Source organism: Natator depressus, chromosome 2 (genome assembly GCF_965152275.1).
Source record: "Natator depressus isolate rNatDep1 chromosome 2, rNatDep2.hap1, whole genome shotgun sequence".
NCBI lineage: Eukaryota > Metazoa > Chordata > Testudines > Cheloniidae > Natator > Natator depressus.
The window spans coordinates 256,359,074-256,379,729 of record NC_134235.1 but is presented as its reverse complement, the minus strand read 5'-3'; the positions used below and the strand labels follow the sequence as shown (position 1 = coordinate 256,379,729).

General features: G+C 47.8%; 1 protein-coding gene across 2 annotated transcripts in view; it reads left to right on the top strand.

Moving 5' to 3' along the window:
- Positions 1-6: 6 nt before the first annotated feature.
- Positions 7-20,656, top strand: part of GUK1 (guanylate kinase 1) — a 55,780-nt gene continuing 35,130 nt past the window's right edge. The window contains exon 1 of one of the 2 annotated variants that reach the window (XM_074946430.1): positions 7-246. In XM_074946430.1, the coding sequence (XP_074802531.1) occupies positions 210-246 (37 nt within the window). In that variant the 5' untranslated portion in view covers positions 7-209. The remainder of the gene's footprint in view (positions 247-20,656) is intronic. The other variant, XM_074946429.1, reaches the window with a different exon arrangement.

The following is a 20,656-nucleotide window of genomic DNA, read 5'->3' as shown; positions in this document are numbered from 1 at the left end:
CCGCCCGCCGCCGTCAGCACGCGGCGCCGGCCCGCCCATGAAGCAACGCGCCGTCTCCAGAGACGCGGAGCGCGCCGCCGGCCCGCCCACGTGGGAGAGGGAGGGGACGGGGTCGCGCGCGCGGTGACGCGTGCAGAAGGTTCGCGGGGGTTTCCCCCTAGCAGGAGTCTCCCTGGCCCGGGGGGCCCGCCCCGACCTCGGCTTCTCCCATGAGTTGGCGCCGCCTGTGCGGCGTGGCAGCGGCGGGTGAGTTCAGGGGAGAGGGCCCCGGTTCCTCCTCCCCAGCGCCCCCCATGCAGCCCCAGGGCTCCCCTCTACAGCCCCCGCCTTCCTCCCCCTCTACAGCCCCAGCCCCCACCTTCCTCCCCCCAGCTCCCTTCCCCCAACCCCCACCTTCCTCCCCTCCCTACAGCCCTAGCCCCCGCCTTCCTCCCCTCAGCTCCCTTCCCCAACCCCCACCTTCCTCCCCCCCTACAGCCCCAGCCCCGCCTTCCTCCCCCACCTTCCTCCCCCCAACCCCCACCTTCCTCCCCCCTCTACAGCCCAAGTCCCCGCCTTCTTCCCCCCATCTCCCTTCCCCCAGCCCCCGCCTTCCTCCCCTCCCTACAGCCCCAGCCCCCACCTTCCTCCCCCCAGCTCCCTTCCCCCAACCCCCGCCTTCCTCCCCTCCCTACAGCCCTAGCCCCCGCCTTCCTCCCCCCAGCTCCCTTCCCCCAACCCCCGCCTTCCTCCCCTCCCTACAGCCTTAGCCTCCGCCTTCCTCCCCCCAGCTCCCTTCCCCCAACCCCCGCCTTCCTCCCCTCCCTACAGCCCTAGCCCCCGCCTTCCTCCCCTCAGCTCCCTTCCCCCCGCCCCCGCCTTCCTCCCCTCCCTACAGCCTTAGCCCCCACCTTCCTCCCCCCAGCTCCCTTCCCCCAGCCCCCGCCTTCCTCCCCTCCCTACAGCCCTAGCCCCCGCCTTCCTCCCCTCAGCTCCCTTCCCCCAGCCCCCGCCTTCCTCCCCTCCCTACAGCCCTAGCCCCCGCCTTCTTCCCCCCATCTCCCTTCCCCCAGCCCCCGCCTTCCTCCCCTCAGCTCCCTTCCCCCCGCCCCCGCCTTCCTCCCCTCCCTACAGCCCTAGCCCCCACCTTCCTCCCCCCAGCTCCCTTCCCCCAACCCCCACCTTCCTCCCCCTCTACAGCCCCAGCCCCCCCCGCCCTCGCCTTCCTCCCCCCTCTACAGCCCCAGCACCCACCTTCCTCCCCCCAGCTCCCTTCCCCCAACCCCCGCCTTCCTCCCCTCCCTACAGCCTTAGCCCCCACCTTCCTTCCCCCAGCCCCCTTCCCCCAGCCCCCGCCTTCCTCCCCTCCCTACAGCCCTAGCCCCCGCCTTCCTCCCCTCAGCTCCCTTCCCCCCGCCCCCGCCTTCCTCCCCTCCCTACAGCCCTAGCCCCCGCCTTCCTCCCCTCAGCTCCCTTCCCCCAGCCCCCGCCTTCCTCCCCTCCCTACAGCCCTAGCCCCCGCCTTCTTCCCCCCATCTCCCTTCCCCCCGCCCCCGCCTTCTTCCCCCCATCTCCCTTCCCCCAACCCCCGCCTTCCTCCCCTCCCTACAGCCTTAGCCCCCGCCTTCCTCCCTTCAGCTCCCTTCCCCCAACCCCTGCTTTCCTCCCCCTCTACAGCCCCAGCCCCCACCTTCTTCCCCCCATCTCCCTTCCCCCAGCCCCCGCCTTTCTACCCCCTCTACAGCCCCAGCCCCCGCCTTCTTCCCCCCATCTCCCCTCCCTACAGCCCCAGCCCCCGCCTTCCTCCCCCCAGCTCCCTTCCCCCAACCCCCACCTTCCTCCCCCCTGTACAGCCCAAGCCTCCACCTTCCTCCCCCCAGCTCCCTTCCCCCAACCCCCACCTTCCTCCCCCCCTACAGCCCCAGCCCCCGCCTTCTTCCCCCCACCTTCCTCCCCCCAACCCCCACCTTTTTCCCCACTCTACAGCCCCAGCCCCCGCCTTCCTCCCCCCAGCTCCCTTCCCGCAGCCCCCGCCTTCCTCCCCTCCCTACTGCCCCAGCCCCCGCCTTCCTCCCCCCAGCTCCCTTCCCCCAACCCCCGCCTTCCTCCCCTCCCTACAGCCTTAGCCCCCGCCTTCCTCCCCTCAGCTCCCTTCCCCAACCCCCACCTTCCTCCCCCCCTACAGCCCCAGCCCCGCCTTCCTCCCCCACCTTCCTCCCCCCAACCCCCACCTTCCTCCCCCCTCTACAGCCCAAGTCCCCGCCTTCTTCCCCCCATCTCCCTTCCCCCAGCCCCCGCCTTCCTCCCCTCCCTACAGCCCCAGCCCCCACCTTCCTCCCCCCAGCTCCCTTCCCCCAACCCCCGCCTTCCTCCCCTCCCTACAGCCCTAGCCCCCGCCTTCCTCCCCCCAGCTCCCTTCCCCCAACCCCCGCCTTCCTCCCCTCCCTACAGCCTTATCCTCCCCCTTCCTCCCCCCAGCTCCCTTCCCCCAACCCCCGCCTTCCTCCCCTCCCTACAGCCCCAGCCCCCGCTTTCCTCCCCCCAGCTCCCCTCCCCCAACCACCGTCTTCCTCCCCCTCTAAAGCCCCAGCCCCCACCTTCCTCCCCCCAGCTCCCTTCCCCCAACCCCCACCTTCCTCCCCAACAGCCCCAGTGCCCCCCATGCAACCCCAGTGCCCCCTCTACAGCTGCTGCCTTCCTCCCCCCAGCTCCCTTCCCCCAGCTCCCGCCTTCCTCCCCCTCTACAGCCCCAGCCCCCCCGCCCCCGCTGTCCTCTCCCCAGCTCCCTTCCCCCAGCCCCCGCCTTCCTCCCTGACAGCCCCAGCACCCCCCATGCAGCCCCAGCGCCCCCCCAACTCCCGCCTTCCTCCCCCCTACAACCCCAACGCCCCCGCAGCTCCCTTCCCGCAGCCCCCGCCTTCCTCCCCCCCTACAGCCCCAGCTCCCCCGCAGCTCCCTTCCCCCGCCTTCCTCCTCCCCTACAGCCCCAGCTTCCTTCCCCCAGCCCCTGCAATACAGCCCCATCCCTCGTGCTCCCCTCCTCAGTACAGCCCAGCCCCTATGTGCATCCCCAAAACAGTCCCATCCCTAGTGCTTCCCCCCAGCTTCCCTTCCCACAGCCCCCATACCACCACCACCTCCTCCTCCTCATGTTCCTATTTAGCTCCAGAAGGTGTTCCTGGCCTTATTGATTTTGTTCTGGATGTCCTGGTTTGTTCTACCGACCTCTGGTGTCTGTGCCTTGTTGTGGTGGGACAGCTTGTGTGCTCTAATGATCCCCAAAGTCTGTGTCGGTGGGGGCTTTTTGCTCCTGGTACGTTCAACCATGCCGAATTGGTCTGTGGGGGAGGGCTGGACCAAAAAAAAACCCAACACCCTGGTCCTCCAGGTTGGGGATTAGGCAAAGGGCTAACAACCCTGTCCCCATAAAAAGCAAAATATGTTTCGGAAACAGCACCGGAGAAATCAACCATTACTGTGTGTGATGGCCTTCAGGAGTGAATGACCTGTATGACTGCCGGTGGTGAAAGGCGAAAGGAAGCCACTGGCATGAAGACTGAAGTGCTCAACACCAAGACAAAAACTTGGTTTTTGGAACGTGCAGACAATGTATGAAACAGGGAAGCTAGCTCAGGTCACAGCAGAGGTGAGACGCTACAGCTTACACATCCTGGGTGTCAGCAAGAGCAGATGGTCAGGCTCAGGAAGATTAACAGCCTTGTGAGAAACTTTGCTGTTTTCTGGATGGGATGATGGACAACACCATGAGAGTGTTGCCATCCTTTTGAAGAAGGGAGTGAAGCATTCCCTGCTTGAATGGAAATCCATCAGCAGCAGACTTATGAGAGCCAGACTGAAAGGAAACATAATAATATCTCTCTGATTCAGTGCTATGCTCTGACAAATGACAGTGATGAAGTAAAGGACAAATTGTACCTTACACTACAGGTGGAGTTAGAGAGAGTACCATGCCACGACCTAATTATCGTCATGGGAGACCTGAATGCCAATGTGGGTAAGGACAGCACAAACGATGACAGAGCAATGGGAAGACATGGGTGTGGCACCATGAATGCAAATGGAGAAAGGCTTGTTGATTTCTATAATATGAATGACCTAGTCATCGGTGGAGCCCTATTTGAACATGGTGAAAGTCACAAACTGATGTGGTGGTCTCCAAATGGCAGAGATAAGAATCAGATTGACCATATCGCAAAAAGAAAAGGAGTACTTGTGGCACGTTAGAGACTAACCAATTTATTTGAGCATAAGCTTTCGTGAGCTACAGCTCACTTCATCGGATGCAAGCTGTGGAAAGCACAGATGATCTTTTTATACACACAAAGCATGAAAAAATGGGTGTTTACCACTACAAAAGGTTTTCTCTCCCCCCACCCCACTCTCCTGCTGGTAATAGCTTATCTAAAGTGATCACTCTCCTTACAGTGTGTATGATAATCAAGTTGGGCCATTTCCAGCACAAATCTAGAGTTTAACAAGAACGTCTTGGGGGAGGGGGGTGGGAAAAAACAAGGGGAAATAAGTTACCTTGCAAAATGACTTAGGCTTGAATAGAGACTGGGAGTGGCTAAGTTAATTGTATCCAATTTGCAGATGAATTCCAATTCAACAGTCTCTCGCTGGAGTCTGGTTTTGAAGTTTTTTTGTTGTAATATCGCAACTTTCATATCTGTAATCACGTGACCAGAGAGATTGAAGTGTTCTCCGACTGGTTTATGAATGTTATAATTCTTGACATCTGATTTGTGTCCATTTATTCTTTTATGTAGAGACTGTCCAGTTTGACCAATGTACATGGCAGAGGGGCATTGCTGGCACATGATGGCATATATCACATTGGTAGATGTGCAGGTGAACGAGCCTCTGATAGTGTGGCTGATGTTATTAGGCCCTGTGATGGTGTCCGCTGAATAGATATGTGGGCACAGTTGGCAACGGGCTTTGTTGCAAGGATAGGTTCCTGGGTTAGTGGTTCTGTTGTGTGGTGTGTGGTTGCTGGTGAGTATTTGCTTCAGGTTGGGGGGCTGTCTGTAGGCAAGGACTGGCCTTTCTCCCAAGATTTGTGAGAGTGTTGGGTCATCCTTCAGGATAGGTTGTAGATCCTTAATAATACGTTGGAGGGGTTTTAGTTGGGGGCTGAAGGTGACGGCTAGTGGCTTTCTGTTATTTTCTTTGTTAGGCCTGTCCTGTAGTAGGTAACTTCTGGGTACTCTTCTGGCTCTATCAATCTGTTTCTTCACTTCCGCAGGTGGGTATTGTAGTTGTAAGAATGCTTGATAGAGATCTTGTAGGTGTTTGTCTCTGTCTGAGGGGTTGGAGCAAATGCGGTTGTATCGCAGAGCTTGGCTGTAGACAATGGAACGTGTGGTGTGGTCAGGGTAAAAGCTGGAGGCATGTAGGTAGGAATAGCGGTCAGTAGGTTTCCGGTATAAGGTGGTGTTTATGTGACCATCGTTTATTAGTACTGTAGTGTCCAGGAAGTGGATCTCTTGTGTGGACTGGACCAGGCTGAGGTTGATGGTGGGAGGGAAATTGTTGAAATCATGGTGGAATTCCTCAAGGGCTTCTTTTCCATGGGTCCAGATGATGAAGATGTCATCAATGTAGCGCAAGTAGAGTAGGGGCGTTAGGGGACGAGAGCTGAGGAAGCGTTGTTCTAAGTCAGCCATAAAAATGTTGGCATACTGTGGGGCCATGCGGGTACCCATAGCAGTGCCGCTGATTTGAAGGTATACATTGTCCCCAAATGTAAAATAGTTATGGGTAAGGACAAAGTCATAAAGTTCAGCCACCAGGTTGGCCGTGACATTATCGGGGATAGTGTTCTTGATGGCTTGTAGTCCATCTTTGTGTGGAATGTTGGTGTAGAGGGCTTCTACATCCATAGTGGCCAGGATGGTGTTATCAGGAAGATCACTGATGGATTGTAGTTTCCTCAGGAAGTCAGTGGTGTCTTGAAGATAGCTGGGAGTGCTGGTAGCGTAGGGCCTGAGGAGGGAGTCTACATAGCCAGACAATCCTGCTGTCAGGGTGCCAATGCCTGAGATGATGGGGCGCCCAGGATTTCCAGGTTTATGGATCTTGGATAGTAGATAGAATATCCCTGGTCGGGGTTCCAGGGGTGTGTCTGTGCGGATTTGATCTTGTGCTTTTACCAGCAGGAGAGTGGTGTGGGGGGAGAGAAAACCTTTTGTAGTGGTAAACACCCATTTTTTCATGGTTTGTGTGTATAAAAAGATCTTCTGTACTTTCCACAGTATGCATCCGATGAAGTGAGCTGTAGCTCACGAAAGCTTATGCTCAAATAAATTGGTTAGTCTCTAAGGTGCCACAAGTACTCCTTTTCTTTTTGCGAATACAGACTAACACGGCTGTTACTCTGAAAATTGACCATATCATGATCAATGGCAAATGACGACGCTCACTGGCAGATGTGAAAGTGAGAAGGGGTGCAGCTGTTGGCAGTGACAACCACCTTGTGACAGCCTCCATGAAGCTAAAACTGAGAACTGTGGGTCCACCAAACAAGGGACATAGATGTTATGATATTGAGAAGCTAAAGTCCCTTGAAATACAGTTGGTTCTGCAGTTAAAGAATAGGTTCCAAGCACTTGCAGACCTTGAGGAAGTGCAGGGGAATGCAGATGAGGAGATCAACAAGAAGTGGGACAAATGAACAGCAATGTATGAACAGAGCTGTGAAGCCTGTCTAGGCTACAGGCAGAAGAAAAGGAAGAAGTGAATCACACCCAGCACATGGAACGCCATGGAAACCAGACGAGCCCTGAAGAAAAAAGTTTTTAGACACAAAATCCCAGAAGCTAAAGGACAAATACCACGAGCCGTATAGCAAGGCACACTGGGAGGTCAAATGCCTTGCGAGAGTGGACAAACAGCATTATATTGATAATCTGGCAACACAAGCAGAGGATGCAGCTGCTCGTGGTGAACAAGGAACCATCTACAAAATGATGCAGCTTATCAGTGGTAAACAGCAGACACCAACAAGCACTCTCATCAGGAACAAACAAGGACACCTACTAACAACCGAAAAAGAACAAGAAATGCGCTGGACATAGCATTTCAAAGAGTTGCTGAACAGGGAGCCACCTAAAGAGGAAGCAAACATCCAGGAGGCAGAAGAAGATCTTGATATCAACACAGACACCCCACTAAGGAAGAGATCATTCAAGCCATCAAATCCTTATAAAACAGGAAAGCTCATGGCAAGGATAACTTGAATGCAGAATTGTTCAAGGTAAATCCTAAAGTAGCAGCATCTATCCTGGCCCCTCTATTTACATCAATCTGGGAAAGGGGAAAAGTGCCAGAGAAGTGGACCAATGGGGTTATAGTGAAGATACCAAAGAAAGGAACTCTGTGATTGTAATAACTGGCATGGTATCACACTTTGCTTGGCACAGATAAAAGTATTGTGTAAGATCATAGTTCAGCGTATATCAGAGGCAGTTGATAGTGTTCTCAAAAAAGAGCAAGCTGGTTTTCGGAAAGGGCATGGATGCACAGACCAGATCATAATAGAACAGTGCTTAGAATGGCAATGGCAACTCTACATAAATTTCATAGACTTTGAGAAGGCTTCTGATAGCATTCATAGGACCAGCCTATGGCGTATTCTGCAGGCATATAGAATTCCTTTCCGCATAATCAATGTCATCAAAAGCTTCTATTTCAACTTTATATGCAGTGTTGATCACAGTGAGCTCAGTTTTGAAGTCAAAACAGGAGTATGTCGGCGTGTGTCATGTCTGCAATCCTCTTCAACATTGCCATCGACTTGGTAATGAGGCGTACAACAGAAGACTTGCCAAGAGGCATTAAATGGACACTCTTCTCATCCCTTGAAGATCTGGACTTTGCAGATGATGCCGGTCTCCTATCACATACCCAGTGCCATATACAAGAAAAAACAACTCAACTCAATGCACTCAGCCAGCAAATTGGACTGAAAATCATCCGTAATAAGACAGATCGCAGATCTTTAATATTGCCTCGCCATTACCAGTGCGGATAGAGGATTATGTTCTCACCAGTGTAGAAACATTCACATACTTGCACAGCACCATCAGCCAAGATGGTGGAACAAGCCAGGACACCCGGAACAAAATCAATAAAATCCCATAACTCTCCTCCCTCAATATAGGCCTCTCCCCAGGGCTCCCCTCAGCCCCCATACTTCCTCTCCCACAATACAGCCCCATTCCCAGATCCCTTCCCTGAGCCCCTGTTTGCCTCCCCAAATACAGCCCGATCCCAACGCTCCCCCCAGCCCTGTACCTCTCGTCTCCCAATAGCCCATTACCAGTGCTGCTCCCCCCCCCCCCCCCAGCTCCCCTTCACACAGTCTCCTTCTGGCCCCAGCTCTCCCTCCCATCCCCCAATACAGATCCATCTGTAATACTCCCTCTCCCACACAGGTTCCCCTCCCACAGCCTCCCCATGCCTCCCTCTCCCCAGCATTTGCCCCTAGCTTCCTGACCCCTGCACCCTCACTCCCACAGTCCCCCGTGTTCTCCTCCAACAATACAGCCCCGTCCTCCGTGCTTCTCCCCGAGCTTCCTGCTTGAGCTCCCTTTCCACATGCACTCCAGCTTCTCTCAGCCCCTGCCCCTTTTCCACAGGCTCCCCCTCTCCCTGCCTCTCCTTTCCTATCCCACCCTCTGGCTGCAGGGAGAACTATCTCTCACATTTGTCATAGTACAGGCTATGGCATTCTAAATATCTCTGACAGCTTCTGCCCCAAAGCCCTTTGCATGCTGGGCGTGCGTGATGCCAAACTCAGTGTGGGGCTAGCCGCCACCACAGCCCTCTACTTGGTATGGCAATTTCCTACTGTGCTGATGCACTGTTGACACCTGAGCAATAGTGTTGAAGTGAAGGAGAATCCCCTATGCTCCAACCCCCAAAATGCAGTCTCCCCTAGAAGGGAAATTTGGTCTCTGTTTAGCTGTACGTAGAAAAATCACCCAATAATACAGCTCAGGGAGTGAAAAGCAGCAGCATGTCTAATTAAAACTGTAGGGAGAGGCAAAATGGAAATGCCCATCTGGAATCATGATGGTAGGATCACAGTCTTGCACTTACAAAAACTGCCCTGGATTCTTTTAATGACTCCAGGAGGTCAGGGACTTGGCTTTGCACCAAGTCCTGTATGTTGTTAGCAGGGTCATCAGTTGCAGCATAAGGAGCCCAGAATCCCTGGCCCGGCAAGCTCTGTGTCCCCTGTGAGTGAGAATTCCTTTTTACAGGGTTATACAGAGCCAGCTTATGGTTCTTGTGTTGCATTCATGTTCAGAATAGAAATGAAACCACTTAAACATCTTGGGCCACTGAAGAAACTTTCCTTCACATCCTTGCCATTCATGTGAGGAGAATTTTCTTGGACCCAGCACATCCTTAACCAGTACAACCCATGAGTCTGAACTGTAATGTGCACCTGGGGCCCCCACTGAAGTTAATGATCTCTGCATTCAAGAACAGAGTTTGTGACCTGCGTAATAGTTTACCAGATAAGCAGGGCCGGCTCCAGGCGCCAGCTTTCCAAGCAGGTGCTTGGGGCGGCAATTAGCATGGGGCCGCAGTCCGTGTCCTGCGGCGGCAATTCGGCGGCAGCTCTGCCACTGTTGTGGCGGCGGCTGCTTGGGGCGGTAAAATTGCTAGAGCTGCCCCTGCAGATAAGACATTTTAATATAACCCAATGTATCTGCCACCAACGCATGCTTTAAAGATGAGTCCCTTGGCACTGACTTGTGCTTTAGAGGAAACCAATGTATTTCCTAGTGGGGTTGTAAACCTTTTTATCCTTCTGCAGCAAACATTAAACCCTGTGTCATGTTAAACTCTTCGTGTGTTTCTCTGTTTGAATAAATTGCAAAAAATGTCGGGGACTTAATATAGGGATGGAACAGATGTCCTGACTCTGTGACACTGAGGGGAGGAAGGTTGTATTGTTGTGGGACTGGTGGGTGGGTAATATTCTTCCAATTTATTTCTATTGGAGAAAGGAGGCTGCTTATATTGAGGGTTTTTTTAGAGCTCACCCCTTTGGTTTTAACCCATTTAGGAACTGGCTTCGTTGGCAGGAGGTCTAGAGAGTAAATGATCTTCTAATTTTGAAGGGATTTTGAATTATTGCAGAGGAAGATGACTTTTTCCCCCCTCCTCAACTGTGGTTTTGTGCAGGATTGATTGGTTTAGCGATGGGATGGTAGAGAGTATGTTAAACATTCAATCCCATGAAGGGAGAGACTCATTAAATGGGTTGGGATTATCTCGGTGGAGTTTTGACTGTCCCTCCTTTCATTTTTGGGGGGCGAGGAGTGGGGAGCTGTATATTGGATTGCATTGTTGCCATGCCAACTTGCTCTGAAAGTCCTTCTGGGTATGTCTACACTGCCATAAGGCCTGAGCCCATGTAAGTGGATTCTGACTTGGGCTGCAAGGCTATAAAATTGCAAAGTAGATGTTTGGGCTCTGGTGGAGCCTGCCGGAGCTTGAGCCCAAATGTCTACACTGAAATTTTATAGCCCCGCAGCCCGAGCCCTGCGAGCCTGAGTCAGCTGATGTGGGCCAGCTGCGTGTGTCTTACTGCAGTGTAGACATACCTTCGGTGTCTAGTTGCTGCAACTCTTCTGCTCCTTGGGGCTCTTGTGTCATTACTTTATGGATGCCTGGAACAGGTTTCTAGTACTTTTCCGTCTTTTCTCAAAACTCTGTGGAAGACTGGCCTTTTCTCCCTATCTGTACCTCTTTGTTTTTCTCTCCCTCTGCCATTACTTAACTCTGGGCTTGTCTGTGCTTAAAACACTGCAGCTGAAGACACTACCCTGTTGGGAGGGATTCTCCCATGGGCATAGGTACTCCTCCTTTCTGAGAGGTGGTAGCAAGGTCAACAGGAGAATTCTCCCATCGACTTGAGTGCTGTCTACGCCAGGGGTTAGGTTGCTTTAACTGCTTCACTCCAGGGTATTGATTTTTCGCACCCCCTCCCTCCCTCCTTGTTAATCCTCAGCATCCAGTGTAGATTTCTCTTGCACTTGTTAGTGTTCTTTGCCTCTAATGCCTTTTCTCGTAATGTATTCCACAAACCCATTTCACTGCTGTCAGTGGGGATGATTTTCCATCTCCTTCTCCCCTGAACTGACAAAACTTAGGAGCGTGCCCTTATGAAACAGTGTTCCATAATGCTTAAATTGGTTTATTAGTGAATTATATTGATTTATCCTAATTCAGTAAGTAAGAGAGAAACCATTTGTGAACTGGTTTAAATAACTGGTTTAAGGAAGTTAAACAGCAGCTACTAAACTAGATGCTTTTAAATCAGCAGGTTCAGGTAACTTAAATCCAGGAGTTTTAAAAGAACTGGCCATGGAGCTCTCTGCACTGTTAATGTTGATTCTCAATAAATCTCAGAACACTGGATAAATTCTAGAGCACTAGAAGAAAGTGAATGTCAGTATTTAAACAGTAAATGGGACGATCCAGGTAATTATAGACTTATCAGACTGACGTCAATGGTCGGCAAGATAGTGGAATGGCTGATACAGGACTTGATTAATAAAGAATTAAAGGAGGGTAGTATAATTAATGCCAATCATCATGGGTTTATGGACAATAGATCCTGTCAAACTAACTTAATATCTTTTTTTAAAGAGATTACTAGTTTGTTGATTAAGTATATTACATAAATACTATTACCTTTGACTTCTATAAGACATTTGACTTGGTACCACGCTGCATTTTAATTCAAGTAGAAGAGTACAAAATCAACTTGGCATGCATTAAACAGATTAAAAACTGGCTGGCTGATGGGTCTCAAAATGTAATTGTATTTGGGGAATCCTCATTAACCAGGTGTGTTTCTAGTTGGGTCCTGCAGGGATAAATTATTGGCCCTATGCCAGAGGTTCTCCAACTGTGGTCCGCGAGCTCCATTCATGTGGTCCGCGGATAGTTCCTTCTAAGGTGAGCACCTGGTTGGCTGCACATGAGAGAATGAAGGGCTGCCCACGCGGCTCCACTAATTAGGTGCTTGGACCCTGGAGAAGATACACATGTAAAGTGAGGTGGTGACCTTGGGGAGGATAGGGGGTAGGTGGGAGGGGGCAGTGGGGTGAGAAGAGGGGGTGGGGGGTAGGTGGGGGTGCAGGGCTGCAGTGGCCAGAGAAAGAGGCGACTTTCTCCAGCTTCAGTGCTGCGGCTGCCGGGGAGAGAACCCCTTCCTTCCCAGCCCAGCTCGGGGGCTGCGATGGAGGGGAAGAGAGGAAGAGACACCCCCTTTGCCCTGCCCAGCCCAGCCCAGCCCAGCTCAGGGGCTGCCATGGCGGGGGAGAGACTAAAATATGAGTTGTGTGCTTTTATTTGTAGAACAAAAACACATTTATTATTTCGGGTTTTTTTTATATATAGCACTTTTATCCAAAGTGCTTTACAATAGTTAGCTAGCGGTACAAACAACCTTTGGAAAGATCGTTAAGTGGTCCGCCACAACCCTCAGCAATTGTCAAGTGGTCCACGAAAAAAAATTTGAGAACCTCTGCCCTATGCTATTTAGCATTTTTATCAATGACCTGGAAGAAAACACAAGCATTACTGATGAAGTTTGTAGATGATACAAAAATCAGGGGAATGGTAAACAATGAAGAGGATAGATCACTGCTACAGGACAATCTGGATCGCTTTGTAAACTGGGTGCAAGCAAACAATATGCATTGTAATATGGCTAAATGTATACATCTAGGAACAAAGAATGTTGACCATACAGGATGGGGGACTCTATTCTGCGAAGCAGTAACTATGAAGAAGACTTGAGGGGACATGCTAATGGAGCAGACTGCGTAGGGAGCTTGTGGAAGCTCTTCACTGAAAGGTTTCGAAAGGAGTCTGGATTGCCATGTCCTGGGTGGTTAGACGCAACAAATCCTGCATCTTGGTGTGGGGCGAGGGGTTAGAATAATGACCCTTGCAGTCCCTTCTAACCTTACGGTTCTATGATTCTGTGTTGGATAATCAGTAAAACATGAGTTCTTAGTGCGATGCTGTGGCCAACAGGGCTAATGAGATCCTTGGATGCATAAACAGAGGAGTATCAAGTAGGAGTAGAAAGGATATATTACCTTTGTATCTGGCACTGGTGTGACAACTGTTGGAATACTGTGTACTGTTCTGGTTTCCACACTTCAGAAGGATGTTGACAAATTGGAGAGCATTCAAAGAAGAACCATAAGAATTAATAAAGTATTAGAAAACATGCCTTATAGGGGTAGGTTCCAGGAGTGCAATCCCTTTAGTTTAACAAAGAGTAGATTAAGGGGGTGATTTATAACAGTTTATAAGTATCAAATTTGTTCCCTAGGTAGGTAATTGAGGGATCTTCAGTCTAGCCAATAAAGGTCTAACACAATCCAATGGCTGGAAGTTGAAGCTAGATAAATTCAGACTAGAAATAAGGTGCACATTTTTGACAGGGTAATTAACCATTGGAACAGTTTACTAATGGTTATGCTAGAGTCTCCATTGCTGGAAATTTTTAAATCAAGATTGGATGTTTTTCCAAGAGAGGTGCTCTAGTTCAAACAGGAAATAATTCAGGGCAAACATAATACCTGTCTTTAAAAAGGGGAACCAAAAAGACCTGGGGAATTATAGACTAGTCAGACTAACTTCAATATATGGAAAGATACTGGAGCAAATTATTAAACAATCAATTTGTTAGCACCTGGAGGATAATAGGGTTATAAGGAATAGACAAATCCATGCTGACAAGAACAAATCATGCCAAGCCAATTTTAATTTCTTTCTTTGATAGGATTACTGACCTAATGGGGGGGTGGAAGCTGATGATGTGATATACCTTGGTTTTAGTAAGGCTTTTCACAGTTCTTCATGACATTCTCATAAACAAACTAGGAAAATGTGATCTATATGAAATTACTATAAGGTGAGTGCACAACTAGTTGAAAGACTGTACTCAAAGAGTAGTTATCAGTGATTTGGTAGGGTATCACTGTCATTTTGTATCAATGACATTAGGTGGGTATTTGGTATCAATGTCAAATTGGGAGGGTGTATCTAGTGGGGTCCCGCAGGGGTCAGTCACGGATGCAGTACTATTCAATATTTTCATTAAAAACTTGGATAATGGAGGGGAGAGTATGTTTATAAAATTTTCAGATGACACCAAGCTGGGAGAGGTTGCAGACACTTAGGAGGACAGGTCTAACGTTCAAAGTGACCTTGAGAAATTGGAGAATTGGTCTGAAATCAACAAGATGAAATTCAATAGACACATGCAAAGTACCTTTGCTTAGGAAGGACAAATCAAATGCACAGCTACAAAATGGGGAATAAAAGTCTAGGTGGTAATACAGCTGAAAAGGATCTGGGGATTATAGTGGACCACAACTTTGAATCTGTGTCGTCAATGTAAAGCAGCTACAAAAGAGACTTATATGATTCTGGGGCATATTAACAGGAGAGTTGTATGTAAGACACAGGAGGTAATTATCCCGCTCTTCTCAGTACTGGTGAGGCCCCAGCTGGAGTATTGGGTCCAACTCTGGGCACCACAATTTAGCAAGGATGTGGACAAACTGGAGAGTATCCAGCGTAGAGCAACAAAAATAAAACGTTGAAAAAGCTTGATCTGTGAGGAAAGATTAAAAAAAACTGGGTGTATGTTCAGAGAGAAAACCGGATGTGTGTGCTTGAGAAAAGAAGACTGAGGGGGGCACCTGATAAGTCTTCCAACATGGTAAGGGTTGTTATAAAGAGAATGATAATCAGTTGTTCTCCATGCCCACTGAAGGTAGGAAAAGAAGCAATGGGCTTAATCTGCAGCAAGGGAGAAGAAGTAAGTTGGATATTAGCTACCATTACAGTTAGAAAGTTTTTCCTAAGATCTGGAATAGGTTTCCAAGGGAGGTCATGGAGTCCCCATCATTGGAAGCTTTTAAAAGAAGTTGGACAAATACCTGTCAGGGATGGCCTAGGCTTACTTGGTCCTATCACAGCACAGGGGGCTGGACTTTGTGACCACTCGAGGTCCCTTCTGAGCCCTACATTTCTATGGTTCTTTGGTGTATGGCCTGTATTATACAGGAAGCCAGACTTGATCACAATGGTCCCTTCTTGCTTTATAATCTATGAATTTATAAAATTGTGTCCACAGAATGGTTTTCACTGGTTGAAATAAATTGATTTCAGAACTGATTTTAGTTGAACCCCTGCAGGTTTTGTATGTAATGACTACAGACCTGAACTGTGAACTGGAATTATAATTCCTCGATGATTTCCTCTGTAACCTTGGGCAAGTCAGTCAACCTTTGTCACAGCTTTCCACATCTGTGAAAGGGAAATAATAATGCCTGCTGCACATAGGTGTTCTGAGGATTAATGAGCATTTGTTTATAAGTATCTTTGAAGATGAAATATCTAATATTAGTGCCAAGTAATATTACTGTGATGTGGAATTTTAAAGTTGCAATTGGATATTTAATCAAGCTTTTATCTTGTCTTTTGTGTTGAGAGGAAGGAATTCCCCCCCCATTGATTTACTTAAGCCCAGCATAGAAACCATTGAAGCAGAAAATACCTAATTGCAGAGCCCAGCAGGGAGTACAGTTAGGAATGCAGGCCACCCTCCATTTGTAGCTATTTATGTGTCTATGTATCCTTTGTGAACCAGACCGTATGGTAACATGGGGCAAATAACCTCTCTTTATTTCCTAATTTAAATTTTGTGTGGCTGGATATGAGGTGATCCAATTAAAAAGTATGCTGCAATCTGATGATGATAGGGATTCAGATAACTTCCTCTTCTGTTCAGCTTTGCAAAGCCTTTCTACTAAATTATTTCCATATAGACAGACAGCGGAAGCCTTTGTTTCCTTTCGGCTTGTTGCCAGCAGGCTATCCTGAGGCCTATTGATGTTAAAACCACTTGGATTAGAGGTACAGGAAAATAATTTATATTGAAAACAAAACACAAGCTTACTGTGCAGGGTTTCTCAACCAGCCTGCCCTTCCCACATTGCTATATGGGAAGGGTGTCCTGTTCTAGAATAATGACAGGTTTCAGAGTAACAGCCGTGTTAGTCTGTATTCGCAAAAAGAAAAGGAGTACTTGTGGCACCTTAGAGACTAACCAATTTATTTGAGCATAAGCTTTCGTGAGCTACAGCTCACTTCATCGGATGCATACTGTGGAAAATACAGAAGATGTTTGTTTTTATACACACACATCATGAAAAAATGGGTGTTTATCACTACAAAAGGTTTTCTCTCCCCCCATCCCACTCTCCTGCTGGTAATAGCTTATGTAAAGTGATCTACACAGTGAGGGGGGAGAGAAAACCTTTTGTAGTGATAAACACCCATTTTTTCATGATTTGTGTGTATAAAAACAAACATCTTCTGTATTTTCCACAGTATGCATCCGATGAAGTGAGCTGTAGCTCACGAAAGCTTATGCTCAAATAAATTGGTTAGTCTCTAAGGTGCCACAAGTACTCCTTTTCTTTTTACTTTAGGACTGAGTTCTTTGGCAAAGATTGAAAATTATACAGGTCCACGAGCTGCTACAGGACTGGGTCTGAGAAGATACTGCCAGACTGAGAGAACGCATGATAGGCTGAAAGTTCATTATCTTGTGACTCATAAGGCTTGCAGTGAATACTGTACATCTATTGAAAGCTGGTGTTTCAAACTTTCATGTGATATGAAGTAGTGGTTTCTGCCTCCAGCTGATCATGGGGTAGCAGCCAATCACTAAACTCATGTCATGGTTGCAATGAGAGACTGTGGAGTGGAAAGCAAGAAGTTAATCAAATCACTGGTCTTACAGTCCAATAATCTCCCAGTATGGGATGGCTTAGAAACATTTATTTTTTGAGACTAGACCAGAATAAATCTCTTTAGGATCAGCAGACACCTGCAGATATTGGTCGTGGAGCAGAGATCAGAAATAGATATTTTTTGGTATCTGACTGGGAAAGAAAAAGAGGAGTGCACAATTCTAGAGGAACAGCAGAATGAGTCCAACAAGAACCTAAGCCAATAAGGTTCAGGCAGTAGAAGTATTTAGCTTGAACTTCTTTATACTTTTAAAGTATTAATTATATGGGTTAAACTACAAGGTTGCTGACTGGATAGATTGGTAAAAATGCTTCTAAAATTGAGCTAGGGATAAATTAAAGTAATTGATATTGTGGATATTCATGCTCCCCAGTAAAAACCTCTATGCTGCCCAGAGAGTTGGCACTCCTTTTTATTCACTCCAGTCTGAGGACTTTGAGCAGGTCTTCCCTCTATCTTAACACAGGTTGATTCTTTAATGGTTCTCACAGCCATTCTATTATGGATATTTTTCCTTTGCTGTTTGGAGAATTCCAAGAATTTATTGTCTGTGTTTTATAATGTCTATACCATCCATACAGCTCATGAGAGCACTTTATAATACCAGAAAGAAAGAAGCAAGGAAGCGCTCTGTGGGTGTGCAGCTGTATGTGTATGTCAACGATTTTTCCTTTTAGTGAATACATTTTCCAGCAAACTTTCATTGCTACCACACCGAGGAATTTTCGACATAAACAATGCCAAAAATTATATCTGTAACTGATGATTTAAAAAAACAAAACAAAACTTGTTTGATTTAGTTTTTGCTTTTCTGGAACATAAGAAACTAAAACCTCTGTAAGAAGTTTGTGGCATTGTGCTTTTATTTTAAGAAGGTGCTGGGACATAATACACCAAATTCCAACCCAGAATGAATTTTTAGTCATGTTTATAAAAATCCTGATGCTGGAGGTTTATTCTTGAGTAGCTGACTCAGTGGCATTGCACAGGTCCTTTAACTTTATCATCACAGGTTCCAAAAAATCATTGTATCTGGAGGGAGTGATTTAATCAATTAGCATTGTGCCTAGTGAGGTCTCGAAAATACTCTCTTGGCTTTCAAGTGGGCCGAGAAAAGTGGAGCTCTAGAATAGGTTGATCCCTTTGGGGGATAGAATTGAATGTATACCAGTTTAGATTACTACTTGTCTCTTATGCCTGTTCACCATGAAAATTTCACACAGGCCATTCTGCTGTCAGAATGCTAATTAAACACAAGTCTTGGCACGTGAGCTGGCCGCAGCAATTCTGTTTCCCGAGCGCATGCTGTCAATTGCACACTGCTGTCTACAGTTGTTTTGCAGCATGCCCCACCCTAAACAGCCTTCCTCTGGACAACAGCAGGTTATGATGCTTTACTGTTCAGTTAAGTTATTGCACTGGGCCGCAAGGGAAGGTACCATGTTATGCTCTGATGTCTTTGAAGCCCAAAAATGCTGTGTGTGTATATTGCAAAGTATTATTAATTTTTACCATATTACTTAAAACTTCAACTAGATTAGCTTTCAGAGCTTTGAAGGCCCTACCAGTTGTCCCATGCTTTAGAAGGGTGGGGATGTAGTGCTTACAAAGAATGTGCTAAAAATAGGAAATGAGATTAAAGGTGTCTAATCCAGCAAACCTCTCTTGAGGCTAGAGAAAAACTGTCCTCTGATCTTCTTTTCTGCTCCTAAAATGGCTTCATTACCTTCTCTCTTCAAGCCTTTGCTAATCAGTACTAGTTTTGCTGAACTCTTTCTGTTCTCTGGCTTACCTGCTGTGGTGCACTTCCCCCATGAAAATCAATGGAATATTAGAGTACCCCAGTGGAAGTCTGCTTGGATGTATGTGAAATATTCATCAGTCATCTAGGAGACATTTATTTATGCTACTGGTTAACATACTTTGCTAGCAGGGAAAGAACAGTCATGTGCCAGGCACATGTCTCCAAAATACCAACAGCAGTGAAGGACTAAGTTGTATACTCTGTCACGCTGTCTGAAGTGGCTCACAACTATGAGTGCCAATCTCAGGTCAAAAAGAAAAGGAGTACTTGTGGCACCTTAGAGACTTACCAATTTTATTTGAGCATGAGCTTTCGTGAGCTGTAGCTCACGAAAGCTCATGCTCAAATAAAATTGGTTAGTCTCTAAGGTGCCACAAGTACTCCTTTTCTTTTTGCGAATACAGACTAACACGGCTGTTACTCTGAAATCTCAGGTCAGACTGTCAGAAAATGGGGCAGACACTCCAAATTGGCGGTATATTCTATAATTGGATTTCACCAAGCCAGCAATAAATGTGCACTCCTGGATCACTACATCTGTCTTCCCACGGAGTCACAAACAGACCCCTTAGGATCTCCAGCCTACTGTGCCACCCAGACAAACTGGACTTGGTATTATTGATCGCTACACCATCACATTAGGTTACTCCCAACCCCAAAGGGTCAGTCACTTACCCCAGATCAATGGATTCTCTTGATTTCACACTGAAGACAATGCTGGCAGCCAATTTCTCTAATAAACTAACTGAAGATTTATTAGCTAAGGAAAAGAAATAAGTTATTGAGAGGTTAAAGCAGGTAAAATACATTAACAGGTGAGTCAAAGTTTGTAAGTCCAAAATGATAGTGGAGATGTAGTGATCTGCTAGGTTTCAGAGTAACAGCCGTGTTAGTCTGTATTCGTAAAAAGAAAAGGAGTACTTGTGGCACCTTAGAGACTATGCATCCGATGAAGTGAGCTGTAGCTCACGAAAGCTCATGCTCAAATAAACTGGTTAGTCTCTAAGGTGCCACAAGTACTCCTTTTCTTTTTTCTTTTTAGTGATCTGCTAGTTTTCCGTAAGTCTGTCAGGGTTACCCAAAATAACTTTGGGGATCTCTGTCTTGCATCTGGAGCGCTCCCCTGTGAGTGTTCAGAGATGCAGGATCATTCCCTTTAAATCAGCATAGATCCTGCTCACAGAAGACCATCTGAACAGCGTCTTCACCTACTTGGGTTTTGATGAATAGCACCTGCAGATTGTGTCTGAATTTCCATTGTTGAACACAATGACCCATGCTTTGAAGTTAGCAATTTTTAACATTTCAAAGGCTCCAATCTCGTGTGATGGGTAAACGTAAGGTAAACACAGTGTGAGGCCTGAAGAGCCACTATCAGACCTCGCACAAAGGAACTAGAAAACTCCAGCAGCTGTGAGTGTCTTGGAGAACTTGGATTTGCCCTCTCTGAGGTAAAATCTACACTCTGGTGTCAGACTGCCACCTTCATGCCGTTCAGTTTCTCAGCAGGGTTGGTGACCAAACAAAGCCTGTGGTTTCGCAGCAGTGCACTTCGTGGAGGCCATCTTCCACAAATGGTACAGTAAATGCTATTTTTGCCAAACACTGGCCCAGCAGTGACCATTGCCAAGTGGCAGTGACCTAACAAATGTTCACTAGCAATCACCCACATTGACTGCCTCAGCTATCTAATCTTATGGAAGGAATTGCTTCATTATTTGCAATTTACATATCACTTCTTCCTCCACCACCCCAACCTCTCTTTTTAGTCTGCACAGGCCTGCTGTGATGGTTGCCAGCAAAGGTGGAGAAGTGGGAACAAATTGGGGCAGAAATCCCTGCTTCTGCTTCATTTATCTTTTCTCTTTTGAAACCAGACTCCAATAGTGATGTTCAGCAGCATGGGTTGTGAATCAGACCTGCAATGACCTCCAGGGTAGTTGGCAGTCTTTCACAATGTATAAAATAGCATCCTTT